The sequence below is a fragment of the Phoxinus phoxinus genome (genome assembly GCF_949152265.1).
Source record: "Phoxinus phoxinus genome assembly, chromosome: 3".
Taxonomy (NCBI): domain Eukaryota; kingdom Metazoa; phylum Chordata; class Actinopteri; order Cypriniformes; family Leuciscidae; genus Phoxinus; species Phoxinus phoxinus.
The window spans coordinates 25,284,862-25,312,855 of record NC_136878.1 but is presented as its reverse complement, the minus strand read 5'-3'; the positions used below and the strand labels follow the sequence as shown (position 1 = coordinate 25,312,855).

The 27,994-nt window shown below is 37.8% G+C and overlaps 2 protein-coding genes across 6 annotated transcripts in view; both read left to right on the top strand.

The window, feature by feature from the left end:
- wdfy3 (WD repeat and FYVE domain containing 3) overlaps positions 1 to 18,242 on the top strand; it is an 82,797-nt gene extending 64,555 nt beyond the window's left edge. For 3 of the 5 annotated variants that reach the window (XM_079608612.1, XM_079608609.1, XM_079608608.1), the window contains 28 exons: positions 9 to 191; positions 387 to 544; positions 643 to 720; positions 912 to 1,139; positions 2,724 to 2,774; positions 3,747 to 3,915; positions 4,231 to 4,391; positions 4,948 to 5,096; positions 5,553 to 5,673; positions 5,784 to 5,869; positions 6,980 to 7,060; positions 7,155 to 7,209; positions 7,293 to 7,412; positions 7,601 to 7,718; positions 7,801 to 7,907; positions 8,602 to 8,755; positions 8,860 to 8,951; positions 9,139 to 9,351; positions 9,692 to 9,839; positions 10,820 to 10,974; positions 11,776 to 11,934; positions 12,110 to 12,289; positions 12,888 to 13,070; positions 13,175 to 13,265; positions 13,455 to 13,820; positions 14,222 to 14,333; positions 14,477 to 14,674; positions 15,836 to 18,242. In XM_079608612.1, the coding sequence (XP_079464738.1) occupies positions 9 to 191; positions 387 to 544; positions 643 to 720; positions 912 to 1,139; positions 2,724 to 2,774; positions 3,747 to 3,915; positions 4,231 to 4,391; positions 4,948 to 5,096; positions 5,553 to 5,673; positions 5,784 to 5,869; positions 6,980 to 7,060; positions 7,155 to 7,209; positions 7,293 to 7,412; positions 7,601 to 7,718; positions 7,801 to 7,907; positions 8,602 to 8,755; positions 8,860 to 8,951; positions 9,139 to 9,351; positions 9,692 to 9,839; positions 10,820 to 10,974; positions 11,776 to 11,934; positions 12,110 to 12,289; positions 12,888 to 13,070; positions 13,175 to 13,265; positions 13,455 to 13,820; positions 14,222 to 14,333; positions 14,477 to 14,674; positions 15,836 to 15,956 (4,037 nt within the window). In that variant the 3' untranslated portion in view covers positions 15,957 to 18,242. The remainder of the gene's footprint in view (positions 1 to 8; positions 192 to 386; positions 545 to 642; positions 721 to 911; positions 1,140 to 2,723; positions 2,775 to 3,746; positions 3,916 to 4,230; positions 4,392 to 4,947; positions 5,097 to 5,552; positions 5,674 to 5,783; positions 5,870 to 6,979; positions 7,061 to 7,154; positions 7,210 to 7,292; positions 7,413 to 7,600; positions 7,719 to 7,800; positions 7,908 to 8,601; positions 8,756 to 8,859; positions 8,952 to 9,138; positions 9,352 to 9,691; positions 9,840 to 10,819; positions 10,975 to 11,775; positions 11,935 to 12,109; positions 12,290 to 12,887; positions 13,071 to 13,174; positions 13,266 to 13,454; positions 13,821 to 14,221; positions 14,334 to 14,476; positions 14,675 to 15,835) is intronic. The other 2 variants (XM_079608611.1, XM_079608610.1) reach the window with 1 other exon arrangement.
- Positions 18,243 to 22,834: 4,592 nt separating this feature from the next.
- Positions 22,835 to 27,994, top strand: part of cds1 (CDP-diacylglycerol synthase (phosphatidate cytidylyltransferase) 1) — a 24,687-nt gene continuing 19,527 nt past the window's right edge. The window contains exon 1 of the mRNA XM_079608359.1: positions 22,835 to 23,248. Coding sequence (XP_079464485.1) covers positions 23,183 to 23,248 — 66 coding nt within the window. The 5' untranslated portion in view covers positions 22,835 to 23,182. The remainder of the gene's footprint in view (positions 23,249 to 27,994) is intronic.

Below are 27,994 nucleotides of genomic sequence, written 5' to 3'. Positions count from 1 at the left end.
TGTGTTAGGTCGTCAGTTGCTGCTCAAGGCAGTGAATCGTGTGTGGACGGAGCTCATGCACAGTAAGCGACAAATGCTGGAGGACATTTTTAAAGTGTCTCTACCTGTCAATGACAGAGGACATGTGGACATCGCCACCGCCCGACCTGCTCTAGAGGAACCTGCTGCTAAAAGCTGGCAGAGCCATCTGGGTGAGGAAAACGTCCAGTCAAACACGCTCAAATGTTCACTTTATAATTACATTACATGTTCAGATTCTCTCAATTTTAGCAGCGTGCTGCTTTCACACTCTTTCCTGTGTTTATCTTTGTCACTCTGCTTATTTCTTTTCTCGACCTGACCTGTGTTTCTCTTACTGTGTTGAACAAGTTCTGTTTTCCTTCTAGTCCATGAGAAGAAATGCATCAGCAGGGGTGAGACTGTTGCCCCAGCGAATCAGTCCAAACTGTCTCGAGTCAGCAGTGGCTTTGGTCTTTCCAAACTGACCGGCTCCCGTCGTAGCAAGAAGGAAAGCGGAATGAACAAGAACAACCTTTCTGCACTGGTAACTGACAAAACAACTTTTAACAAATGTGGAAATTAGCTGATCTTTTGGATTTGCACAGGCAGTTTGTACTCACATTTAGTTTTGACTGTCCACAGGAAACCTTCCAGTGGATGTTCACGCACATTGCTGTGGTTCGGGACTTGGTAGCAATGCAGTACAAGGAGCATCAAGAGGTAACCTGCACAATTTCAAACATATATAGAAAGGTCGCATAGATTATTTGTAGAACAATTATAATTGGTTAAATGTTTTACATGGGGTAGTCGTCAAATAAACGTTTTCCTAAGCCTGATTGTAGTGGAATGACTAAAAAAAATAAAAAAATAAAGATGTCTGCTCCAAATATGCATTTGTTTTTTCACAGAGGCAGCAGAATGCACTGAAGTATGTGATGGATGAGTGGGCAGGGATTGAATATGAGCTGCTTCGGGAAAGGGGTCTCTGGGGCCCTCCTATTGGCTCCCATCTGGATAAGTTTCAGTTGGACATGACCGAGGGACCCTGCAGAATGAGGAAGAAAATGGTTCGGAATGACATGTTCTACATTCATTATCCCTACGTGCCTGATCCTGAACCCAACGCAAGTACTCTGGTTAGTTTATGCCCTTCTTACTTAGGTACCTGTAGTGTATTTAAAAAAAATCTCAGATAAGATTTGGGAAAATACTATATCGTCGCTGTCGGGGCAGAAACCTTGTATCTTTAAAATCTATACTTTTTAGGATTTTGTTTATTTTTTTAAATACCGGTAATTAACTTCGCTTCACATTGTCTAATGGCGCTTTTCCATTACCAGTACCAGCTTGACTCGACTCGCCGTGGCTCGGCTCGCGTTTCGCTCCGTTTTCCATTGCAGATAGTATCTCCACAATAGTACCTGGTCGTCATAGCGACGCGACACACACCCGCTACCCACACACACAGGACAATGGAGGAAATCGAGTGTATGCTGTTTTACATAATATTAGTAATGGGTATATCACGCAAAATCTCTGGCAAAACGACTTAAAAATGTCGGGGTTATTCAGGATACTCCGTCTGGCGCGTGCAATGATGGCGCAGTGAATAGTGACGATTCTCTCTTACCAATCAGCAGTCTGCCGTGTGTCACGTCACATTTTAGTATCGCCTCAGCTCGCCTCGGCTCGCTTAGAACCTCGCTGAAGGTGATACGAAAAAAAGTACCTGGAAGCAGGTACCGGTACAACTTTTACACAGTGGAAAACCAAACAAAGGCGAGGCGAGCCAAGGCGAGCTGATACTGTGCAGTGGAAAAGCGCCATAAGTTGATATTGTGGCTTTATATATGGTTAGACACTTGCATGAGTCATTATATTATTGTTATATATTATTAAATGATAAAAATTTTACCTAAACTAAGCTCAAATGGTGTTTCAAGGTTTTTAACCAGAGAAAATGTTGGACATACATGTTTTGTCCACCGTTAGAATGGCCTCATCTGAGGTAGTAAAGTGCATTGCTTTACGCTTTCATCAAATTACAGATTATAAAGTTTACAGTGGCTATGTGGGTACTTTTTTTTTTGTCATTTGGACAAAATCTTATGTTATAAAAGAAGAGCTTCACAGGCTATTTAAGGCAGAGTTGGTAATGACTCGACGACAAATGCTAGACTAACACTCTTCTCCGCTCCTCAAATACATAAAACATAGCCTTATATACTGTTTATATTTATATATGTGTGTTTCTTGAGTTAAAAAAAAACCCTGCTGTACTTATTCAAAGAATCAGTTCTTTATATACTCAAGCACAGCAAACAAGCAGAGACATAATAATATTATTTAATTCAATTTTTTAGTCAGATTTGTGCTGAATATAAGTAAAGTTAGATAGAGATAGTCATCTACACAGATTTCAAGATTTGCTTAAAAAGAAGGTAATTCTGACTGCCTGAAATAGAAAATAATCTTATGCAATTAGGTTTAATCTTATTTTACCCCATTAACAGAAACAAGTCTGTTGAATGTGCCTATAGTTCCAGTGAATGTCAGCGTGTGTATAGCACTAATGGCTGATAATATGCTCTGAATGGATCTTTTGTGAACTCTCAAACTTGAATTAGCAGCATTAGCCATATGATGGTACTAAATGCACATATGGACCCTTAAATGCTTTCATATGCTCCTCTTGCCATAACCCATTTTTCCCTTTTTAGAATCACTCTCAGGTGCCATTACTGGCCGCTGTGGTTAACTTAACAGTCCAGGTACAAACTGAAATGTGCCTAAACTACAGTCTTGCTGTATCCTCTTAAACAACTGCATTGAATGCTGCTGAATGCTTAACTGTAAAATAAAATGTCCCCCCAGACCTTGTGCCTGGCTCATGACAGGGAGGTGTATGTGGATTTACGCCTCTGCAGAGCTTTTAAAATGCTGGTTGGAGATGTTTTCTCTGCTTTCATTCCTGTTGAATATATTTCATATACAAAGAAACCTCTAAGAAAATATATTTAGGACAGCTCATTCCCTCGTTTGCTAATCCTTTTTAATCCATATTGTAGTATGTGTTGTGAAGTTGAACAATATTCAAACAAGAATGTTGCATAGTACTGTTACAACTTACTAATAATTGGTATTCATGTTAAATTATGTCATTACTGGCACCAAACAGAACTGCAGAAATAAAGACCATCACATACTTCATCCAACTTCCATTGTTCAGCAAACAGATACTGTAGCCCCGCCCTAAACTCTCTCCATTGGTTGAGCCAGTGTGTGCTGCTAGTTGTGCAGAAATTACATATTTCACCTTTAGTTATAGTTTCCTTGAATTGTATTTAGATGGAGGTTGATAAACAGCATGTCCATGCAGATTGTTTTTCCCCAAAAAAATACCTACATACAAATACTTGACTGAATTTGAATCTTGAAAACATGTTGATCTATAGATGTTTAAATGCTTGAATTATCCTTTGTGGGTGAAATATATAAATGGCGTCTAAATATGAATTAAATAAATGTGAATTGTCAGTGTGGGATTTTCTTAAGGAGTGATGCTCATGTGGCTGTGTCGAGCCCAAAGTGTGTTTGCATGCCTCTGACCGGATTCCTCTGGCTGTCACTGACTTGCAAGAGCGTATTTTTCATTATAAAGGTTTTCCATCAAGGTTGATATAAACCTAAAAGAAGTGAATTAATCCTATTAAAGAGTTCTTGTTCAATTTCAATCCTCCCAGAAACCAGTGCGCTACCGCCGAGCGATCAGCTATGACAGTAAGGAGTATTACATGCGGCTGCTGTCAGGGAACCCGGGGATGTACCAGCACTCCATAGAGCAGAACACAGAGGGAGAGACCACACAGCAGGAGCCTGAGCATGGAGAGGACACCATCGCAAGGGTCAAAGGTCAATATATGTTACTGTAAAACTACTACAGAAATGAAATGCTCACTGGTATACATTGAGTTTTACAGTTATTGATTATACATTTTGCTTGTCGATGTATGTAGCATATAGAAAAGTACGATTTTCAATACAGTGAATTCTTCTCCTTTTTCAAAAGACTTGACATACTGTACAACTACTACTAACTTGTTAGTAAAAGGTAATTCTGCCGACTCTTTAGATTGAATGGGAGAAACTGTCTGTCGAATGATACGATTGTCTATCTATTAAAACTGTGTTGTATGAATTGACTCAGTGTGCTGTGTTATGTTTTAGGTTTGGTGAAGGCCCCTTTGAAACGGTCCCGCTCCACAGCAGATGGGGCTGATGAGGACAGTCAAGACCAGCTGCAGGAGTTGCTGGAGTCAGGAGCTATGGACGAGGAACAGAAAACCGACAACACCACGCTGCTCCGCCTGCTGGAGGAGGGAGAGAAGGTCTGCAGCACTACACGGCTACACCTCTTCCAACACAACATCCTAGTCACACTGCTTAAAGGGATAGTTCCCTTTAAAATGAAAATTCTGTCATCATATACTCACCCTCAAGTTGTTTCAAACCTGTATGAATTTCTTTCTTCTGCTGAACAGTAACCAAACAGTTAACTGGTCCCATTAAGTTCCATAGTAGGGACCAGTTAACTGTCTGGTTACTGACATTCTTCTAAATATCTTCCTTTGTGTTCAGCAGAAGAAAGAAATTCATACAGGTTTGAAACAACTTGAGGGTGAGCATATGATGACAGAATTTTCATTTTAAAGTGAACTATCTACTGCGATTTGTTTTTACTGGCAGTCTCTGTTGCTTAGAAAATGTGGGTCTTTGGATAAAGCTTTATTTTGATCATGACATTGCGGATTGTCAGATTATCCCCCATTGGTATAAGGGAAGTAATAATTAAAACTAGCCCGGTTGTTATTTTTCTTAATGGGAAATTTGGATTGATTGATATGAATAATACTGAGAATGTGTTTCCTATGTTTGTTCTGATAGATCCAGCACATGTACCGCTGTGCTCGGGTTCAGGGTCTGGACACCAGTGAAGGACTGCTCTTATTTGGGAAAGAGCATTTTTATGTGATCGACGGCTTCACTATGACTGTCACCAGAGAGATTAGAGACATTGAGACACTCCCCGCAAAGTAAGAGTTATGTTTGGTTTTCTGCTCTTAGCTAATTACAAAAACTCACTTGTATCTGGTAAAATTCTATATTTTTTCCTACTGGCCCAAAATGCAGATTTTCAGAGTGTGAAAATTATGTTAAAATTAAGATTAAGATATTTTCTGTCAGTCTCTAATAATTTAGTGCCTTTTTTTTTCTCAACCTTTTTGACTGGCCCCCATTGTCCAACATAATATTCCCACATAGGATAATATATTTGAGTATTCCTGCTGTAATTATGACATGCAAAATTTAAAAAAATTAACTACCCTACGATACATTCTGTCATTCAATTCTGTTATCATGTTTAGATTCATTTTATGTAATTATTAATTAATATTAGTCATTCTGTGGCCCCTTTGGAGCTTTGCTGAGGCACCCTGGTTGAGAACCACTGCTTTAGTGTTTGCACTTTGTTTTTGTGACATTTGCAGTATGCATGAGCCTATCATCCCCCGAGGGGCCCGGCAGAGCAAGAGTCAGCTGAAACGAAGCTGCAGCATCTTTGCTTACGAAGACATCAGAGAGGTGCACAAACGCCGTTACCTGCTTCAGGTATGCAAATGAACCATTTGGCTTAATTCGTTGCTTGAACCCAGATAACATTGGGCATCTTTCATGTTAAGGCTGATAACTTCATTACATTTATGCTTTCTTCCTCACAGCCCATGGCAGTAGAAGTGTTTTCTGGGGATGGAAGAAATTATTTGTTGGCTTTTCAAAAAGGAGTCCGGAACAAAGTGTATCAGAGGTATTGAAAACACTCATGGCTCTTAAGGCAGCATCCCAGTTGCAGACAGCTCTATTTTAGATGTAGATGTCACAGGTTTTGATCATATTAGATTAAATCTTATCTTGTCCTGTCAGATGTTGTCACACTCGGCTATTAAGAATAGAAAGTGACAAACTAAATGTCTTCCACAGACATTTCTCTCAGATTCCCTGTCACACACTGCAGCTCCCCATTTTGGCAGCAATTCATTGTGAAGTTTGACTTTATTAGAACAGGTGTACTCCACTTTCATAAACAACTGTAATAGACTATCATGAAGTGATTTTACCCAGTACATGTGTTTGTCTTTTTGTCCTCTCGAGACTTGATTTAGAAAATGAGAGAAATGGATACTACCTTTCCAAACTTTAGGGTTGATAATATATTTTACTTTTTTTTTTTTTTAAACACATCTCTTATGCTCACAGAGGCATCATTTATTTGATCACCAATACAATACAATACAATACAATGATATACAATTAAAAAACTAATTTGTGAATAATTTTTACAATTTAAAATAATTGTTTTCTATTTTAATAGATTTAAAAATATAATTTATCCCTTTGATGGCAAAGCTGAATTTTCAGTATCATTACTTCAGTGTCACATGATCCGTTGTGCTGCTTAATATTTTTATGGAAACTCTTATGCATTTCTTTTAGATATTTTTTTCTATCGATAAATATACTGTTTAAATGAACACCGTTTATTTGAAACAGAAATCTTATATAACATTGTAAATGTCTTTATAAATGTCTGTCAATTTTTTTCAATTTAATATATCCTTAAGGAATAAAAGTATTACTTTCTTTTTTTTAAAACTTTGAAACGGGAGTGTATTTCAATGGGAAATTCTATAAACAGACTGTTCTGCCTTTATTTTATTTTTTATTAGTCATATAAGTGTAGGAGAACGTCAGAAAAAAGCTTGGTTACACTGTCACCACTGATTTCAAATCAGAAATTGCACTTTGTGGCTTTGAGTTTTCTAAAGCGTACAATTTAAAATCAGCTAGTGGAACGCAGGCATTAGCATAACATATTTCCAAACTTTCAAGGCGGTTAAAGCCAAATCTTGTTTTCTAGGTTCCTGGCAGTTGTTCCCTCACTAGCCGACAGCTCAGAATCTGTCTCTGGGCAACGTCCCAACACTAGTGTGGAACAAGGGTAAGTTGCCATCATATTCTAAGATTATGAAGTGTATTTAGATTTTATTTACCAAATAAACATTTATATATGTGTGTGTTTGTGTTGTTAATAGGTCTGGTCTTCTTAGTACGCTGGTCGGAGAGAAGTCAGTGACCCAAAGATGGGAGGTGCGGTATCTTCGCATTAAAATGTTTTGTCTTTTTGTTTTGTTTTTGCAATGTTGCTCATAAAAGACTCTCTTTATTTGCAGAGAGGAGAAATTAGTAATTTCCAATATCTAATGCATCTCAACACATTGGCTGGCAGGTCATACAATGACCTAATGCAGTATCCAGTCTTTCCATGGATCCTGGCAGACTTTGATTCTGAGGTACAAACATGTCCTTGATTATTCCTTGTAATAAGTGCTACAGCAAAAAATGTAGGGAGCCACACTGTTAAACTGTTAGCTGTACATTTACATTCTGTTGGAGCATTAGTACCAGTTTTGTGTTTTTTCTTCTGCAGTCTGAGCTTAAATCTTTCTCAGCTAGTTAAAGATGTTTAATTATTTCACAGGAACTGGACCTCAACAATCCAAAGACATTCCGAAACTTATCCAAACCAATGGGAGCACAGACAGATGACAGACTGATCCAGTACAAGAAAAGATTCAAAGACTGGGAGGATCCTAATGGTGAGTCAAACACCCCTGCTAATGATCTGTGAGTTGTGTTGATTATGCAAACTGTTTTAAACATGTTTTTGTTTCTTCACAGGCGAGACTCCGGCGTATCATTACGGCACGCATTACTCCTCTGCAATGATCGTGGCCTCATATCTGGTTAGAATGGAGCCGTTCACACAGATCTTCCTCAGGCTTCAGGTTCGTCCTTGCTTTCTTCTCTTTACTTTGGGTGTTAGTTTTTCTTTTTGGGAGGTGTTTTTTTTCACCAACTGTGGGGCAAAGATGGAAAAAAGTTTAACCTACAAAAGAAACCTTTTTTTATGAGACTAGATTGGGGACAGGACAATCTTGTCATTGTTCTTTCATTCTTCTACACCCATTGTTATGCAGGTGAAAATAGATTTTGTAATACATGTTTCTAAATAAAGCCTCCACATAGCATAGACTGTCTCCACAATAAACACAGCATACGCTGCACGCACAAATATTTAGTGTTTTTCCCATCCAAAGTTTATAAGCATTAATAAAGATATTCTTTTGTTTCTGACAGGATGTTGTTATTAGACATACTGTATTAGCATCCACACTATAATGACTACTATATTAGCATCTGCACCAATGGATGAAAACATTCTATTTATCATAAGTTATGTCGCCTGCTCCTTTAATTGCTGAATCGCTTTAAAGTCAAGTGTATTCTGACTGGCTGTCAATATTTTGGTCAGCTGGAAACAAACTTTCTGATTGTGATTCCAATGATACCGTTCCTCTGTGTCGTTATTGGTATAGTTGTGATGTGGACTTCCCTATAAACAGGCTTTTAGAGTTGATCCAGTTTGAACATAAGAAGTTAAACCTTTTGGTTACATGTTAGTTTCATTTGTGTTTTTAGGGAGGACATTTTGATTTAGCCGACCGGATGTTTCACAGTATACGAGAGGGTTGGCTCTCTGCTTCCAAACACAACATGGCTGATGTGAAGGAACTCATCCCTGAGTTCTTCTACCTTCCTGAGTTTCTGCTCAACTCCAACAACTTCGACCTTGGTGAGGACAAGCTGGACAACTTGCCTCATCTCTACCCTAAATACAGTCTCTCTCTTTTATTTTTCTACAAGTATGTTATTTAATTTGGTTAATCTTTCCTAAAGGGAGTAAACAGAATGGCATTAGGCTTGGAGACGTTCTTCTGCCTCCGTGGGCAAAAGGAGACCCGAGAGAGTTCATTAGGGTTCACAGAGAGGTAATACATTGTCCCTGATGGAGCCTGTGGTCAGAAAGAGGCTCTGTGTGTCAGTTTCATCCGCTTCTAATACAGATGTTTAATACTGTTCTCCTAATCCCACTTTTAACCTAAATGTCAGAGAATAACTGAAGGCCATCTCCAGAAACAGGTTCGTAACCTTTAGGGTTTGTGTGTGTTTTTTCAGGCTTTGGAGTGTGACTATGTCAGCTCCCATCTGCATGAATGGATCGACTTGATCTTTGGTTACAAGCAGCAGGGTCCTCCAGCGGTGGAGGCAGTGAATGTCTTCCACCATCTCTTCTATGAGGGCCAGGTGGACATCTACAACATTAATGACCCACTTAAAGAAACCGCCACCATTGGATTCATCAACAACTTCGGCCAGATCCCAAAACAGGTTTGTGATTTAATTTTCGAAAATGTCATGAATGACATTGGTGGTTATTCTGCTAGGACACCTGCGCAAACTTGACTTCATACATCTGGTAAAAATCACAGTGACCAGTTGGTTAAAAGTCATGGAAAGGAAAGTTTGTTCTGAAAAAAGCTTTTTCCTCTGTTTGCCATTTGGTTTGATATTCTGTGTTTAATGTATTTAATGTTATAATGTAATATAACATAATGTAACATTATGTGTGCCTTAGGTGTCCATATTCCTTTTGGTACCACTGTACAGTACATCTTTGTTTTTTATTTATTCTGCATCAAGTTTAACTTCTGTTTTTCTATTATTGTAGCTGTTTAAGAAGCCTCATCCTCCAAAGCGGGTGCGCAGCAAGTCAAACGGAGAGGTGCCTGGTGTGTCTGTTGCAATTAACTCCACCTTAGACAAGATCTTCTTCCATCATCTGGACAACTTGCGCCCCTCACTCACTCCTGTCAAAGGTGATGCAGATCGGATAGAGGTGTACAGTAGGGATGCAACGATACACTCATGTCACGATTCGATACAAATGGTGATACTGAACTCACAATATGATACTATTGCTTTAATAATCCTACTACTAAAAATTAATGTGATATGATTTAAATTATGTTTGCGCTTTCACTTTGAGGAGTGCCGTTCCGGCAGCACATATTTGCGCTTCAGATGATAAATGCAATCAATCACGGTTCTAATCGCAAGAAAGCATGTCAAAATGACTATTCCTAAACTGTAAATGATTAGTTCATCCAAAAAAATTCAATTCTGCATTTACTCACTTTCATGTTGTTTTCGCGTGTCACACAAGAATTCACACAAGAAGTCTTATAGGTTTTAAACGACATGAGGGTGAGTAAATGATGACAGAATTAGAATGGGTGAATAATACCTTATAAATACAGTAAGCTGAGTCTTGCATAAAACTAACTCTATATTGTGAATCTTATCGTTACACTTCTAGTGTACAGTAGCATTACAGCCTCTGTGATGACCAATCAAAAGTCAGATCCAAACAGCCCACGTTTTTAATCGCATACCATTTTTTTGTCGTTACTATTAATGTTATATCCTGTCATATACATTTTGTTTCTCATATATATATATATATATATATATATATATATATATATATATATACATACATACATACATACATACATACATACATACATACATATATATATATATATATATATATATATATATATATATATATATATATATATATATATATATATATATATATATATATATATATGTGTGTGTGTGTGTGTGTGTGCCGACTATTTAATTTAATAACTATTTATTCATACATTAAATGTAATTTTTATTTGTTCAAACTTGTTTTTTCAGAAACAGTTCTGGCCATACAGAGAACAGTTCTGGCCATACAATGATGAGCATTTAAATGAGCTCTGTGTGTGTCATTTGTGTTGTACAGAGCTGAAAGAGCCAGTGGGTCAGATCGTATGCACTGACAAGGGCATTCTGGCTGTTGAGCAGAACAAGGTGTTGGTTCCTCCTGCCTGGAATAAAACCTTCGCCTGGGGCTACGCGGACCTCAGCTGCCGCCTCTCCAACTATGAGTCTGACAAGGTCATTTGCTACATACAAGTTCTTCTATTTACTTGCCCTGCTTTCAGCAGCTGTTGTGAATGGCTGTCAGATCTTAAAATGCATTTGGGGCAAGAGATTCTGGAAAGCTTTGCATATTCATAAAATATGTCTTACAAAAATGTTAGGTTTACTTTTATAGTAACTACAGTTGAAAAGTTTGGGGTAGATTTTTTTGAAAGAAGTGTCTTATGCTCACCAAGCCTACATTTATTTGATTGAAAATATAGTAAAAACTGTAATATTGAAATATTCAGGGTCACGTGATCCTTAAATTATCAATGTTGAAAACAGTTGTGCTGCTTAATAGTTTTTGTAGAACTGTTCTTTGATGGATAGGTGGTTTGAAAAACAGCATTTATTTGAAATATTTATTTTTTTGTAAGATTATAAATGTTAAATTATTAAAAAATTCTTTGTCACTTTTGATCAATTTCTTACTGACCCCAGACTTGAATGGTAGAGTGCATATTTTCTGTATTTTGCTGAGTAGCAGCATTTATAAACCGAGTTTCTTTGAGTTACAAGAATCATTTGACATTTTTGCAGTATTTTCTTTCTATCTTTATCTTCTCAAATTATTTCTGTAGAGATATACAATGTTGCTGTGGGAAACATTCTTCTCAGTGTTTTTCAGATGATTTGCATTTCACTAGCTGTGTAGTAGTGCCCACTAGTTGTAGTGTTTGGTTACACTAGCTCGTGGTGTTGGTTTTTTCTATATAGTGTGTATAGTTTTCAGGCTTGGTTGTCTAATGTTCGTGTGTTGCGTTCGTCTCATAGGCAGGGATAGTATACGAGTGTCTGTCTGAGTGGGGACAGATCTTATGTTCTATCTGCCCCAATCCCAAACTGGTCATTACTGGAGGATTCAGCACAGCCATCTGTGTTTGGGAGACCGGGACCTCCAAAGAGAAAGCCAAGACCCTCACACTCAAACAGGTAACTGTTATTGGCACATTATAGCTTTTGTTTTGGTTTTGATTGGATGCTGCTTGCTTGTTTGATTCATTTTACTCCAAATAATATATTTTTAAGTTTTCTTTTAGACTCATTTGCTGAACCTACTTTCCGGTATGTTTTGTATGTTGATTAATATATGTATGTATGTTTCCAGGCTCTTCTGGGCCACACAGATGCAGTTACATGTCTCACAGCGTCATCAGCTTACCACATTGTTGTGAGTGGCTCTCGGGACCGTACATGCATCATTTGGGACCTGAATAAGCTGTCTTTCGTCACCCAGCTGAGGGGCCATCGGGCTCCAGTCTCGGCACTCTGCATCAACGAGCTTACTGTGAGCCCACAATAATGCTTTCTGAAAAGTCACAAATATTGTTTAAACTACATTTAAAATCCTTTTAGTTTAAACATTTAATAAGCACATACAGAAAACTATGGGAAAAAATATCTTTGTATGGGTTATTGGGACAATAAAATAATGTATTACTAAATTATATTTGAAATAATAAATCATAATAATAAAACAATTCATATAAAATATAGTAATGTATGATCAGTATTGCTATTGTTATTATTATTGCCTGATACAGAATTAAAAATTATTTCCAACCTGTAATTTTTTATATGAAGTTAATTTGATGTGTTGCATAAAAATGTGCTTCCCTTTTGAAAAATTCCTGAAAATGAATTAATTCGTGAGATTAACTAATATATATTAATATACCTATTAACTAGAGTATGCAAAAAAATAAGAAGCATTTTTATAGTTTGTCTGAATATTAATTTCTAAATAAGTGAAATGCTGTTTACGTTTTTTTTTTATTTTTTTTATGAGATTTAGATTCCTAATTTAGTTTCTTGCTTTTTATGATGGCTCGTAATAAAATGATGCCTCAGAACTAACTGAAGTATTCTGTGATTTGGTTATGTAGGGTGATATAGTGTCCTGTGCTGGCACCTACATCCATGTGTGGAGCATTAATGGAAGCCCCATCGCCAGCACCAACACCTTCACCGGCCGTAGCCAACAAATCCTCTGCTGCTGCGTCTCAGAGATGAACGAGTGGGACACACAGAATGTTATCGTTACAGGACACTCAGATGGTGTTGTCAGGGTAACAGCCTTCGCCTTAATTTACCTTCTTTCTTTCTTTCCATTCTGTCTGTTTAAAAGTGTTCACCAGAGAACAGTTCTTGACAAGTGACTTTTATGTTGTAGTTCTGGAGAACCGAATTTCTGCAAGTCCCAGAAACCCCTGCTCCAGACCCTGTAGAGCCCCCCGAGGTGCCAGAGTGCTGTGGAGAGATTGGTAAAACATCTCCCCTCCATGACATCTTTTAATTGTCATTTGTGCTGTAATATTGCGAAGTATTAGATCAAATAAATAATAAATAAAATTGATTAACTTTGCTATATACCGTTTTAGCCTGACTTATGCATTATATGCATTCTTTTGGACTTTTATTAGATATTTTCATATGAAATCTTGTTCTTCCAGAGGGTCGTGACGCTCCAGACGATGACACCAGTGAGTCTGAGGGAGAGGAAGCCAGCCTCAGTCAGGACCCCAAGCCTCGAACCTCAAACAGCCAGCCCAGCAGTGCCGTCCACAGACCCAAGCCTCGCAACGGAGCCTCCTGGTCGGTGGACAGCGGCTCTGACGACTCCCGCCGCTGGTCGGACACGCTCAGCATTGACGAGAAAGACGGCTTTGTTTTTGTAAACTACTCAGAGGGCCAGATTAGACCAGGAATTCCCTCGCAGCCACATTCCCAACCGCACTCAGCACCCTCACATGGGCCCGTGCCACAGCCTCTTCAGCCCAATAACATGGAGGCTCGGTCCTACAACAAACTCAAACCAGGTGCAGTGAATATAAACCAGCCGTTTCATGTGATGATTTTTTAAAACAATTTTAGGTTAAAAAAAGAAAAATGATAATAATTAAATTCTAATGAAAAATAAAAACTAATTTAGTAGATTTAATCTAATTTAATACTTTTATTATTACAAATTATGTCATTGACATGAAAAGACCAAAGCGAGATCAGTCAATCCTTAAATGAATTAATTGGTTTTTAATTTATGTAATGTAATCAAAATGCATTTAAATTTATAGACTTCAGAAGTGTGGCTATTGACTCAGTTAAGCATTAGCATCGTCATACAAGTGCTGTTCTCTTGTGTTGGAGGATTTTTATGATAGTGATTTTTTTATGGGACCAAATGGCATGTTCTTTACTGTTTACTTTGTCTCCTGAACAGGCTACAGATGGGAGAGACAGCTGGAGTTCCGGAGCAAACTCACCATGCACACAGCGTTTGACCGCAAGGACAACGCTCATCCTGCGGAAATCACTTCGCTTGCCATTTCAAAGTAGGTGCTCTGTGTTTGTGCTGGAATGTGGATAAAAGAAAAACTGTGTTTCTGATGTGATTTAACATTGGCATGCCAGTGTTTGCTCAGAGGGCATCAAATGAATTGTTTCGGTTGATAACAAGCTGTTCTTGTGTACTCAGAGACCACAGTAAGATCCTGGTAGGCGACGGCCGTGGCCGTGTGTTCAGCTGGTCTGTCAGTGATCAACCAGGACGCTCCACTGCAGATCACTGGGTGAAGGACGAACAGGTGGACAGCTGCTCCGGATGCTCAGTGCGTTTCTCCCTCACTGAAAGACGCCACCACTGCAGGAACTGTGGCCAGGTCTTCTGCCAGAAGTAAGAGCTTATTTGCCATAATATTTATAATATATGGACTAAATACATTTGATTATAATATATATATATATATATATATATATATATGTATATGTGATGCGATCTGGGAAAACCCACCACATGGTAAAATTTGACATATTACAGGTTTTGATACCATATTAAAGCTGTTTTCAAGCCCTTTCCAAATCTGTTTTCTTTTTCTTTTATCGTTTTCTGTAACAAAAGTTATGGTCATCTGAAGTCAAGCAAGATCTTTTAAGCGAGCTACTTCAGACTCCGTTGTTCTCTTGTGCGCTGCTCCGCATCACACAATAACGTTGGATAAAAATAAATAAATAAAAACTTGCGTGCCGTTGTAGTTTACACAGGACTGGTGGGACCTTTATTCTGATATGTGGTTTATTTTGATAGGTGAACTGTCTTTGTAGTGTTAAGAGAAGGAGAGCTGAGCGCGATTAAGTTTTTTTGCACCTCCGCTCCGCCGTGCGTGTTCTTAAAGAGAAAGACACAGTCTTTTCAGCTTGCCACTATAAATCGCCATTTTTCTGCACTAAACTAGCGAATTTTCCTAAGATATATTTAGAGATGATAGACAAGATGTTATAGAATAATAATTTAATGAAAACCCAATTTTGACAAACTGACATTCAATCTATTTTTAGACCTTACTGAAAACGTGCCAGCGCGACATCCGACGGGTTTTCCCAGATCGCATCACATATACATGTATTATAATCAAATGTATTTAGTCCATATATTATGCGTGCGTGTGTGTGTGTAGTCAATGTCACAAGTCACAGCATCCCAGCGGGATTAATATTGGGGACTATGAATGTTGATAAATGTTTGTGGGTTGACATTACTAGCTTGTCTAGTTATGCAAATGCTTAATTATTTGGTTTGTTTTCTATGTTCTGTTGAAGTGTTGCCCACAGTAATATATATATATAATTTTTAGTACTACTTTTTTTTTTTATACCCATTACGAAAAGACCACTGCAACTGTTGGGGGGGAGGGGGTGTTTAGTTTAGTTTTTTGTTTGTTTGTTTTTTAAATCTTTAAAATGTCTTGATAATTTCATAATTATTATAATTATAGACTATGATTTCAGTGACTAAATAATTTTCAGTGTTTCACAATTTGTTGCTCGTCCCCTTTAGGTGCAGTCGCTTTCAGTCAGAGATCAAGCGGCTGAAAATCTCCTCTCCTGTGCGTGTGTGTCAGAACTGTTACTACAACCTGCAGCATGAGCGGGGCTCTGAAGAAAGCCCGAGAAACTAGATCACCCTCACCCCGCGTCACATCCCCAAAAACACCCAACCGCCCTCAAAAAACCCACAACACCGCTCCCCGTGCAAAATCCCATTGGTAAATCACAGACGTAGACCAAAATGGGATCACTAATGCTCATAATTTCATATATTGCAGAAGTGTCAACATTAAAGAGAGACGATTGTTAGTTTACTTTTCCATTCATGCATTTTCTTTTGCAGTTTGCTCCGTCATCTCATTGGCATCCTCCACAAAGTCGGCAATGTTTAGATTTTAGAAAAAGCAATGCGTATAAAACGCTTCCTGATGAAACGAGATGACATTTGTTTATATTGTAAATACTTACAATGGCATTTTTAACTTGAAACAGTGAAACAAAAGTCATTATTAAGAGATAAAAGAAGAAATGAAAACAACACATTGCTTGTAATATAGTATTACAGTATGTTAAAAATCACTCTTGGCTTTAAAAGAACAAAAATGTGTGCGTGTGCGTGCGTGTGTGTAGTCAATGTCACAAGTCACAGCATCCCAGCGGGAATAATATTGGGGACTATGAATGTTGATAAATGTTTGTGGGTTGACATTACTAGCTTGTCTAGTTATGCAAATGCTTAATTATTTTGTTTGTTTTCTATGTTCTGTTGAAGTGTTGCCCACAGTATCAGCCAGTTGCCATAGACAGAGTTTTTTCGGTTTAAATTTTGTTGCCAAACTGCCTTGATTTGTAATTACTATTATATATTTTAACAGTAGGTCAGTGGAAGTATGTAAATGTTGATTTTAGATCAAAGACTGATGATTTTGACCACTGTAAATCATTTTTAATGACAGGATTCATTCAACCTTTAAATGATTCCACTACCTTTTTTTTATACATGTTTTAAAGACAGAAAGTTAGATGACAGACTATAATATGAAACGTGTCTGAAGTGTCAAGAGTTAATACTCATGTTTTACTGTGGGACTTTTCTGACAGTCCTCAATGCAATTGTTTGTTATTCCTAACTAATATGAATTAGATGACTTAAATGTTGATCTGACTTTTTTTTAATTTTTTTTTTATGTTTTCACTATTCTTATTCTTAAAATCTCAATTTTAACCGTTTGCGATGTTGCACCAGTTTAAACGTCTGTAGATCATGAAAGCAATAGTTACTGATGATTTCACTCCACACACATTTGATGAAAGACTGTAGCTTGAAAGTTATGTGTAAAGAAAAAGGGATTGAACACTTTTTGATGGACTGGAAGCCTCCTTTCTCTCTACCTTAGGCATGACTATGAAATAGAAAATTTGTTTCATCTTTTCTTTTTTTGTTTGTATGTTGTTTTTTTGCGTTTCTTTTGATACTGTGGGCAATACCTATCAAAAGTGCTGCTTTGATTAATAGAGAGAATATCTTTCTCTTTCTTCCTTTTAAACTGTCTGACACTTTCAACTTTAAAAGATGAAACATTTGTTACAGTTTTATGTATGATTTCCGTACAAACTAATATGCACTCATTATAGTTGAATTATTCTGTATTAATGTACTGTAATTCAGTGTGCAATCATAACATCACAAAGCTGTTGGGATTTTGCTGTCGACAAGCAGCTCAAAGATCAAACGGCTTTATCAATCTGAAATTATTTTTGCACCCTGACGTGTAGAGACATGGAGTAATCATTGTTTTATCAGATGCATTATGTTGTGGGCTATTATTTTGAAAGAGTGCATTTCTTTACAGTGAGATGAACTGTACAAAGTATTTATGCAATTATAAGGTTTTCTTTTTTTATGAATTTGTTTTGTCTGTAATTTTTCAGCAAGTTTGGTTACTTGTTGCATGTCTAACACAGCTGACTTTCTGTGTCAGTGTATTGTACATGTTTTGGCATTGTTTTTGTTTTGTTTTGTTTTTTTGGCTCATTTTTATGGCATTATCTAACGAGTCAATCCTGAAGGTTTTGTGTACAGTTTTAGGCGGATATACAGAGAACATGGGATGTCCCATGACTCTGGAATGACTTTTATATTCTATGTACGGATGTTGAGGACTGATCTCAGAACTGATGAAATACACACGGATTGTCCCTGTTTGGTGGTCTTGTGATAGACTGCATTACTACAGTATCTAGTGTGCAAAACTGTGGTAGCTGAATGTTCATTGTATATTTGTGTTGAAAAACAATTATATGAAACCCTTGCCCCCCATAAAAAAACCCCTTATACCTGTTATTATGACGCAATACATATGGTACTCATACTTTTTAATTTAATTTCAATTAAATACTTGCTGTTTATCACCACCAATGTCCTCAAATGAGTTTTTTTTCCATATTAACTTCCAGTATAGTGAATGAATATAAAATCTAGGAGGCCAAAAACTTCATTATGAATAGAACGACTTTAGAAAATGTATAAAAATATAGAACAAATATGATTTCACACTTTTTAAATTGAACAAATTTAATATAAGCGGTTTAATCGAGACCGCATTCATTGTGCTTGGAAAACTCATGTTTGCCTTGATCGCTAATGGCTACAGCAAAACCTGGTATTAAGTCTGGTGAAAGCACTGAGGTGTTTGATCACTGGTTTCCGGGAACACCGCTGAACGCTCATTTGTCTGAGAAACGATCCATTCTATGGAACATGAATGTTTAAATTTGGGTGTCCAGTTAACCACTGCACTGAGGAAGTGAGAGACAGTGTTGTAATCTGAGTGATGAGCCAATAACCACTCATCTGTTTGTTTGCTATGGCACTTTATCATATCATTTATTACTACATAGATAAAAATACAAAGTAATTCATGTCTATATGTTTTAAAATATAAAACGGCATCATGACACCTCTATTTGAAAACAAATTAATGAAAGCAACCTGTAAATTGCCGTGCCTTGGCTTGTGTGTACACCATTGATCTATATGGACAAATCTACATATTTTTTTATAAATCAGTGGTGTACTGTTATGATTCACTGCTCTGAGACTTTATGAGCGATCCAAGTGCAGCATTTATTTAGGACAATCCATAATAGTAGTCAAAAACAGGCAGAGAACACGAAACACTGGATAGTTGGAACACTAACCAGGCTATCAAAAAACACAGCGTAAATAGGCAAACACAAACAAGCTAATGATCCACAGGTGGGACGAATCAAATCCTAATGAGTCCTGGCAATGGTTTATGGGTAATGTAGTTCATAACGGGAGCGCAAAGGAGTCGAGAGGAGTGTCCTCTGGTCTGGTGGAGATCATAGGCCCTCCAGCTGGCGGATGTAACGTACACAAACTCATGACAGTTGACAGTAAACAAGCAACATGAATGCCACAAATTTAACCTGCTTCCTGTCAACTAAAAAAAAAAGTATAATAATTAATTCTGATCATAATTTCACCTCATCCAAACACTTGGGAGTATTGTGTAAACATATTGGCCCTCATTTATCAAAAGTGCGTACACCAAATTTCCAGCGTACACCTGGCGTACACCCAAAACCACGGTGACTTTGCGATTTATCAATATGGACGTTGGCGTACGGCACGCTCAAATCCTACGCCAGCTCAGGAGGTGGTGTACATGTACGCACGTTTTGAGTTAGTGCTGAAATGCGCAGAAAAACAATTCCTAACACCACAAAACGCACTGACAAACTAAAGATATGATATATTATGACCCTGTAAAAAAACAAAAACAGAAATTATAAACTTCAGTGTTTATTTTTGTGAGTTAAGCCCGGCATGCGCGCACGGACTGGGTTCAGTAATGCGTTTCCATTACCCTTCAAATTGCGCAAATTGAAATTGCGAATTGAAAATACGCCCAATGGAAACACGTCAATTTCGCAAAAACTCGCGTTTATCGCAAAAAAAGTTTTTACGCTCGCATGAGGTGGTTTTTCAGGCAATTCGAAAAAGGAATATTTCGCAAAACTGCAATGGAAACAGTTTTTGCGCATTTACAGTCACCTGAAGACGCGGTGTGTTTGGGGTCCGTGTCCGCAAATAATAATAATTATCATCATTATTACTAGGCTATATTTAGAAGACGCTTTTATCCAAAAAAGGAACAAAGCAATTCGTCAAATGACATTCATAATACGGGTTAGACAATAATAATACAGGACTAATGGCGCTTTTCCACTGCACAGTACCAGCTCGCCTTGGCTCGCCTCGCCTCGACTCAACTCGCCTCTGTTTGGTTTTCCACTGTGTAAAAGTTGTACCGGTACCTGCTTCCAGGTACTTTTTTTCGTATCACCTTCGGCGAGGTTCTAAGCGAGCTGAGGCGATACTAAAACGTGACGTGACGCACGGAAGACTGCTGATTGGTCAGCGAGAATCGTCACTATTCACTGCGCCATCATTGCACGCGCCAGACGGAGTATCCTGAATAACCCTGGCATTTTTAAATAGTTTTGCCAGAGATTGCGTGATATACCCTTTATTACTAATATTATGTAAAACAGCATACACTCGATTTCCTCCATTGTCCTGTGTGTGTGGGTAGCGGGTGTGTGTCGCGTCGCTATGACGACCAGTGTACTATTGTGGAAGTACTATATGCAATGGAAAACGGAGCGAAACGCGAGCCGAGCCGACACGAGCTGAGACGAGCTGAGTCGAGTCGAGCTGGTACTGGTAATGGAAAAGCACCATTAGATTATCACAAATAAACACAAGATTTTGACGCATATCCAAAGGGTTTGTGGAGCGGATTGTGGAACGCGCACTGGATGGCACGGAGGCGCGCGCGCGAACACTTTTTCCTATCAATAGTGAAACAATTTAAAATACTCCATCATTTCTGGTCATACTGAAAATAATAATACATTATTTGTAACTACAAGAAAACGTTGTGCTTTTGTAAAATAAAATAAAACAATCAGTTTCATGATCTCCGTGAACTGGAGCGCGAGAACTGAAACAAAATATAGCCTATCTAAAGCTTGAAATGTCCACTTTAAAACGAACAAATTCGAATCGAAAGCTAATACATTTTGTTCTGATTAAGTAATCCGTATGAAAGGTGCATTTCTCTCTAAAAGCGCATCTGCTTAACAGCGAAATGGAGATCTTAGCCGACTTAGAAAACAATAGTTTAATATTGGCTCTTCTCATTCATCACTGCGGGAAAATATCAATTCCAGATTCTAATTTGACCTTAGAAAACCATTAAAATCGACATGTTTTCCATATTAATTTGTGTATATTTTACATGTTTAATAAAGGGGCAAAAAGTCATTAAACAAAAATCTGAAAATTCGTCGATATTTAGGCTACTTTTTTTGCGCAGCAGTTGGTGTTGCCAGTTCAAATTAAACTTTTGGTGTTCAACTTTGCGTTTTAAAAAGACAACCGTTAATTTTTCGTTTTTCAATTAGCCTACTTTAAAAAGGAAAAACGAATAGACACAAAAGTAGCCTACATGGATCTTTTGGAATAAGAGACAGAGTTCTTTATTAAATTAATAAAATAAACAATAATTAGCCTATAGCCTAATACAAATAATAATAATGACAAAGACATTCTTCTTCTAAATAACAATAAGCGTCATTAATAATCAAAATCATAATAGGCTACTAATAAGAAAAATATTACAAATTGTCATGCAATTATTCACATCATCATCACTATTGTACACCCTATTACATGTGACGTCATACGAAATTCAACGCTAATAGTTTCAAAACACGTGCTGTAAAATAATGCATTGTTTGTGATAGGTAATTTGCTCAACCAACCAGCGATTTAAACTGGATTTCCACCGGAGAAGTTTCTCCTCTTTGCCGTCTTCCGTGTGTCCATGGCGTAAAATGAGGGCGTGGGGGAGGCGGAGACGTGAATATATAGGGGCGTGTTAATCTAATGACGATCGTTTTCAGCCGCGGCATTTATCAAGAGGCAGGTTTGCGTACACCTGAATTTCAAAGGTACGCACAGCTTCATAAATCAGGCGGTGAGAGGAGTGTAAGCATAATCTTGCGCCAACATATACGCCCGTTTCGACGCAAGATTGATAAATGAGGGCCATTGTGAGGACAACATTTTTCTTCTGTTCACCCTTCAAAGGAGTGAAGAAAACAAAACGGGGAACCGGAGAAAGTTATACAGCTACGTCATAAGTGTGAGTAGGCCTACTGTAAATGATGATAATCTTGTGGTGAAATTTGGGAATTTGATCATAAGGGGTCAGGCATTTTTAATCTGCCAACAAATATAGTCTACCTATTAAGGGTTAAAAGGATAGTAAATTAACACAAAATTTAGTCGTTGTCATAATGTATTACGTTGTTTCAAACCTGTATGACTCACTTTCTTTCAATAGTCATAGTCACCACCATTCACTTTCACTATATGGGAAAAGGGTTATACAAGTTTGGAACAACATGAGGGGTGAGTCAATAGCTGGACACATGTAGCCTAGGCCTAACAGATCTTTCTATTTCTGATATGCGTTATCAGAAGACATTTCTTTATCTTGATCAATGTACACATTTTCTTGTAGCATATGTAAAACATTAAGTTCTACAGACTTTTCTCAGAATAAGAGATTTAAAAAAAATCTTATTTCTGGTAATTGCATTCATAGAGTCATACAATATTTTTTAGATCTAGCCTACAGAAAAATCTAAAGGGAGGGCTTAATATATTAGTACCTTAGCTTTATGTAAATGAAACTTCCCTAGGATAATTATTAACTTTAATGTGTTAACAATTATATGAGAGCTAGTATTACAGTCCAAGAAAAGACTGTGAGAGTTTTAGGTTCAAGGTAGAATGTCATCATGGTGGTGAGATGTCTTGACTTCACAATATAGCCAAGTTCATCATCATGATGACTTCACATATCATCAACAACATTCACAGAAACAATCACATATGGACTGTCGTAAGAGTTTGAGAAGTGAAGTGCACTGAACTCCAGCCGCAGAGTGGAGCAGTGTTTCCTCTTTATGTTGAGTCACTGAGAGAGAGAGAGAGAGAGAGCGAGAGAGAGAGAGAGAGAGAGAGAGAGAGAGAGGGGGTTGGTCTCTCACTTAACTAACAAAACAGCAGCAGATCTGCGGACATAAACAAATGCACGCAGGCTGTCTGTCCCTCCACCTGCCGCGGGAGACACTTTGATGGTCGCAGTCGGTTAAATTAACCGGATTATTGAGGCTGACACGAACCCCGCTCTGCTTCATTTTAACGCGGACCTCCGACGATATCTATGTATCATTTAGACTGAAATAAGCAAAAATGACGGAGCTGAGACGGAGAGGAGGAGGAGAAGACCCTGACAGCACGGAAAATATCAGTGACAAGGTAATTTATGGAGAACATGTTCATTCAGGAGGCTTTATTTCTCACACAGTCGATTGCGAATGACCTTCTAGCTAATCAGCTAACGAGCAACCAGTCAGACCGCTTCAACATGAGCAAATATTACACAAAAACAACTCGCTTAAGGTAATATTAGGATTATATGTGGTGACATTTGTGTTATGGGACTGTCCCTTTAATTCATTTTATCTTTAAACTGGCGGTTGCCTCATATGAAGTTGCTGAGCCAAACACGCCTCGTGGCTGTGTCGCAAAACCTAGTGAGCTGCCTAACTAGACAGCATTTTGGGTTTCATAGACGTGTCTGGAACGTTCTGAACACTTTGACCATTAATTAGGTAAGTTTGTCATGCTCAAAAATAGTGTACTGTAGGCAGCTCACTAGGATTTGAAACACGGTCAGCTGTCAGAATCAGCTGGTGTGTCATACAGAGATGTTTAATGTCATTTAAATTAGAGTTCAGAGCATGTATTTAAAGAAATAGTTCACCCAAAAATTAAAATGTACCATTTAATCACCCTCATGAATCATGATTACAAACAAGCACGACTTTCTTTCATGGAACACAAAAGGAGAAGTTGGCAGAATGACCGTCTCTGTCTGTCTCCATTCATTTTCGTTGCTTCTTTCCATACAATGAAAGTGAATGGTGACTATTATCATCCTTTTGGTGAAAGAAATCATGCAGTTTTGAAAGGAGGTGAGTTAATGAGGACAGTTTGTATTTTGGGGGTGAATTATTCCGCTAAGGTCAGCCAGTGCCTTTGCTGCTGTTTTGGTATTTTAAACATAATTTTCTGTATTCCTTTGTATCAGAGAAATTGTAGTGTAAAAAACATTTTATGGCAACTGTTTTAAATAACGTTAATTTATTGTGAAACATATTGGGTGCCTTTGAACGTGTTATAACAGGCCTAAAACTTTTTTTACAGGATAAGTGAAGTCATTATGCATTCTTGAGCTGAAAAATGTATTTAGTTTTAAAGGTATATTGGGAAATATTTATTTAAGAGCTGAAATATGTTTTGAGTTAGCTCTGTGTCGGTCAAGTGTAATTTAGTTTTTCACAGTTAAGAAATGTTCAAAAGTTCAAAGTCAGTGTTTTGTTATCAGTTATCAGTTCCTTTGTTTTTATGAATACTTTAGACATTAAATGCTTAGCTTTTTCGATCAGAATCTATTTACAATCGGTTTGCTCTTTGTGTGTATGTGATTGGGCTAGAGCCGTTTTCTCTTCCCTGGAAATGATGTAGGGATGATGATAGCTGAGCGTTTGGGTATATCGCATGTGACAACAAATCACACTGTGAAAAAGTTGAGAAGTGAGTAACTCAGCAGCCATCCTGGTAATGGATGAATTGAACTCATGACTGAGTAGTAACAGTTACAAATGTTTTTAGTCACAGACAAGGCTTGTGAAGGAGATCTGTGTGTGAAGGCTTCCTGTCATGTCTATTCTTGAACTGTCTTATAAAGACCTAACACTAGACCATTATACTGTTTCCCCTGGAAAAGTTTCCTTCAAGTGGGCGTGGAAAAATTAGTGGACCAGCACTTGTCTTATGATTGCGAAAGTGATAGTATAGGGCCGAGAGCATCATGGGTCTTCAACCCAAAACTTTACATAACAAATCCAAATTTGATGAATATATATATTTAATATAAGTATACTTGTTTATTTAAATAATAATAAAATAAAAATATGAAATTATTTAAATTAGGTCAATAATATTCTACAGTTATTATTTTACTTTGTCTGAAAACAAGAGTATTATTATTTTTTAACTCTTTTTCAGATAGCATAAAAAATAAATTAAAAAAAGTTGCCAGCCAGCAGCTTTTTTGGTCATTTTCACAAAAATATAATTGCCCTATGTTCAAGTCCTCAAGGCACATGAACGCCACCACAATGTTGTAAATACGAGTGGGAAGCTCGGGATTTTCTTTAAGCCCCGATCTTTACGAGTTGGGGGCGTGTCAGTGACGGAAACATGGCGGAATACCATAATACGTAAAGGTATTTAGCAGTGATATTGTACGGCTTTTCTATTTACTGCGAAGTATTCTAATTGCCCCACAGAATATGATGGCATTATAATATAACAATATAATTTGTGACGATAAAGTTTGCAGTGGCTTCATAAACGAATTAAAAACATAAAAGCAAAGCACACCTGATGCACATTTCTTTGTTCTTCATTTTCTAGAGTTTAAGAACCTTGCTGTATTTTTGTGTAATTTATTAAGAGAAAGTACGCCGCCATCTTACTCCGACCAAAGTGACTTGCCGTCGTAATAACCGACTTCCCAGGAGGACTTGAACGCACCACTGCAGCTCGTCAAGTCACAAGTCAAGTCGACATTTCATTCAGTAACATTAGACAATTTTGATTTATATGGTGTTTAATGTTGATGATCACATTATTTTACTTATGATTTAAGCTTATGATTACATATTATATCGCTTGTTTCTTTCTGCATCATCTTGGCATGTGTTTTGATCAGGAGATTCAGTACTCTTTCAGAAGATGCGTAAAAGCGCCATCTACCGTACAAAAGTGAAAACACTGAAAGCCGGAAAATTCCGTCAATGGCGGCGAAAGAGTTAAAATGTTGTAACCAAGACTCTGGAGATTTCAGCATATTCAGTGTTGATTATTAATTAAATATTTTGAGCTTTTGTTTATTCACAAATACTTCTGCAAGGGCAACTGGTTTATCCTTTATATGGAAATAAATGCCACAGATTTAGTCAAAGAAAAGGCTCTGAAAGAACATTGTGTTTTTGTCCTGGAGACCACTGACCTTATAAGACTAACGCTGATGTCACACAGGCCGAGCTTTGCCTGTCCATCTAGAGCCCCTCAGCCAGTTCTCTCAAGGTCAATCTCTTTCCATCACTCATAGTAACTAGCAGTATTTACAGCCCTTCACTTTCACTGAGAGCTGAGTGTTATGGTTTTCAGTTAGTATCTTGTTTTCTTTTCCCTTAACTAAGAGAAGCATCATTAGCCTGAGTCTCTCTGGGCTTTAGCATGGTGCTCTGCTCAATGTACCACCTCAGCTGTGTTTGGAGTTCAGTGGACCATCATAACCTCTGCGCCGCACATCCTCCAGCCTGGCCTCTGCCATAGAATGGCTCTTGCCCTATTTCTGCAATTTACCACAGAAAACTTTTAATTAAAATACGGTACACTGGTACACAGCTGGTACCAGTGTATCAATTAGAGCTGTGTATCTGCAACAGTTACAATATGTATCATGATACAGAGGCCAAGATACAATACATATCCGAAACGTGTCAGTACTGAACTAAAATTCTCAGCAGAATTTAGTATAACTGCTCTTTATTGAACACTGCATACAGGGCTGTTGCCAACTATAGGCGGAGTAGGACCTCTGCAGTACAGCAGAAGTTAAACAATAGCCCAGATACAATAGAAAGATACCATTTAAATAAACAAACCTTTAAGTTTTTTATGTAAGTCTATGTAACGGTCTATTGTATCGTCAATTGACCGTTTAGCACACCCATTGCAGTTTACTTTTCTTGTATTGCTAAATTGTGCACAGAAATCTACCTGAGAAACAGAACATGTAGCTTAACTTAGCTTAGCTCACTTTTAACAACTTTTTTTTGTTTTATCAAGTATGTCCCATACAGACTTCATATTACAAAAGTCACATTACAAGATTTTACTGGTCTGGGCTTAAGTTTGTGCTTTCAATGAGAGGCGAAAGCACACCACTTTAAAGTTGGGGTAAGCTATATTTCGAAAACGCTGTTGGACATTTGTTGATATTTTTTTTAAATCAACCCAAACAAACACACCCCTCTCTTCATTGCTCCTCCTCCAAAACTCACACTTCAATCCTAACCGCCCTGCTCCGAGTCGGTCTCAAACCCCTATCCCCCGGCATAAGAGGCGAGTTCACTAACAATGACGCCAAACACAGCATTCCCTAGCAGTCGTCAGGGCGACCATCACTGGCTGGCATCTGTTACGCACGCAATCCAAGAGTGGATGTCTGTTTGTCATAGCAGAAGCACAACAAAATAATGCTTCACGAAAAATAAAGCGCAGAAGATGAACGAATGACAAGGAAGCGCAGGAAAAATGAACGTACAGTAGTAACAGTACACAATAGTAATTACAAACAAGGTTTGGTTTGTAAGTTGCACAGCACAGCGTTGGTTGTTAGTTGCACAGCACAGCAGCTCCAGACAAACAATGACACTCAAACCCAGTGTTGCTCACGTGTGGAGCGAATCAAAGCAACGTCCACGTCTATTTTCAGGCCTTCCCGCTTGGCTCTCTCCAGCGATGGAAAGCTTTTCTAATATTGACGCTGGTCCTAAAGCTCTTGCCCAGTCATAACCCATTCAATTTCCAGTGATTTCTTCTGAGCTTTTCTTTTTTGTATTGTGTCTCATCTCTATTTCTGCAGCCTTTCTTCAAGTCTCCCTCTTGTTTCTTCTCTCCTCCACCGTCATACACTCCATAATGCTGATTGGCTACACACATTTGTTGTTGTTCGTTTGTGTGTCGGTCTGACTAACTTCCAAACAGCGTTGTTAAAATATCGCTTACTCCACCTTTAGAGGAAAGGAAAGAAATGTGGCACAATGATAGTTTTATTTCCACTTCATTGTTTTTCAGGATTGGTGGAAGTCGAAATCGAAACTAAAATTCTGTTAATTGCATAGCCCTATTATCCCGTTCATT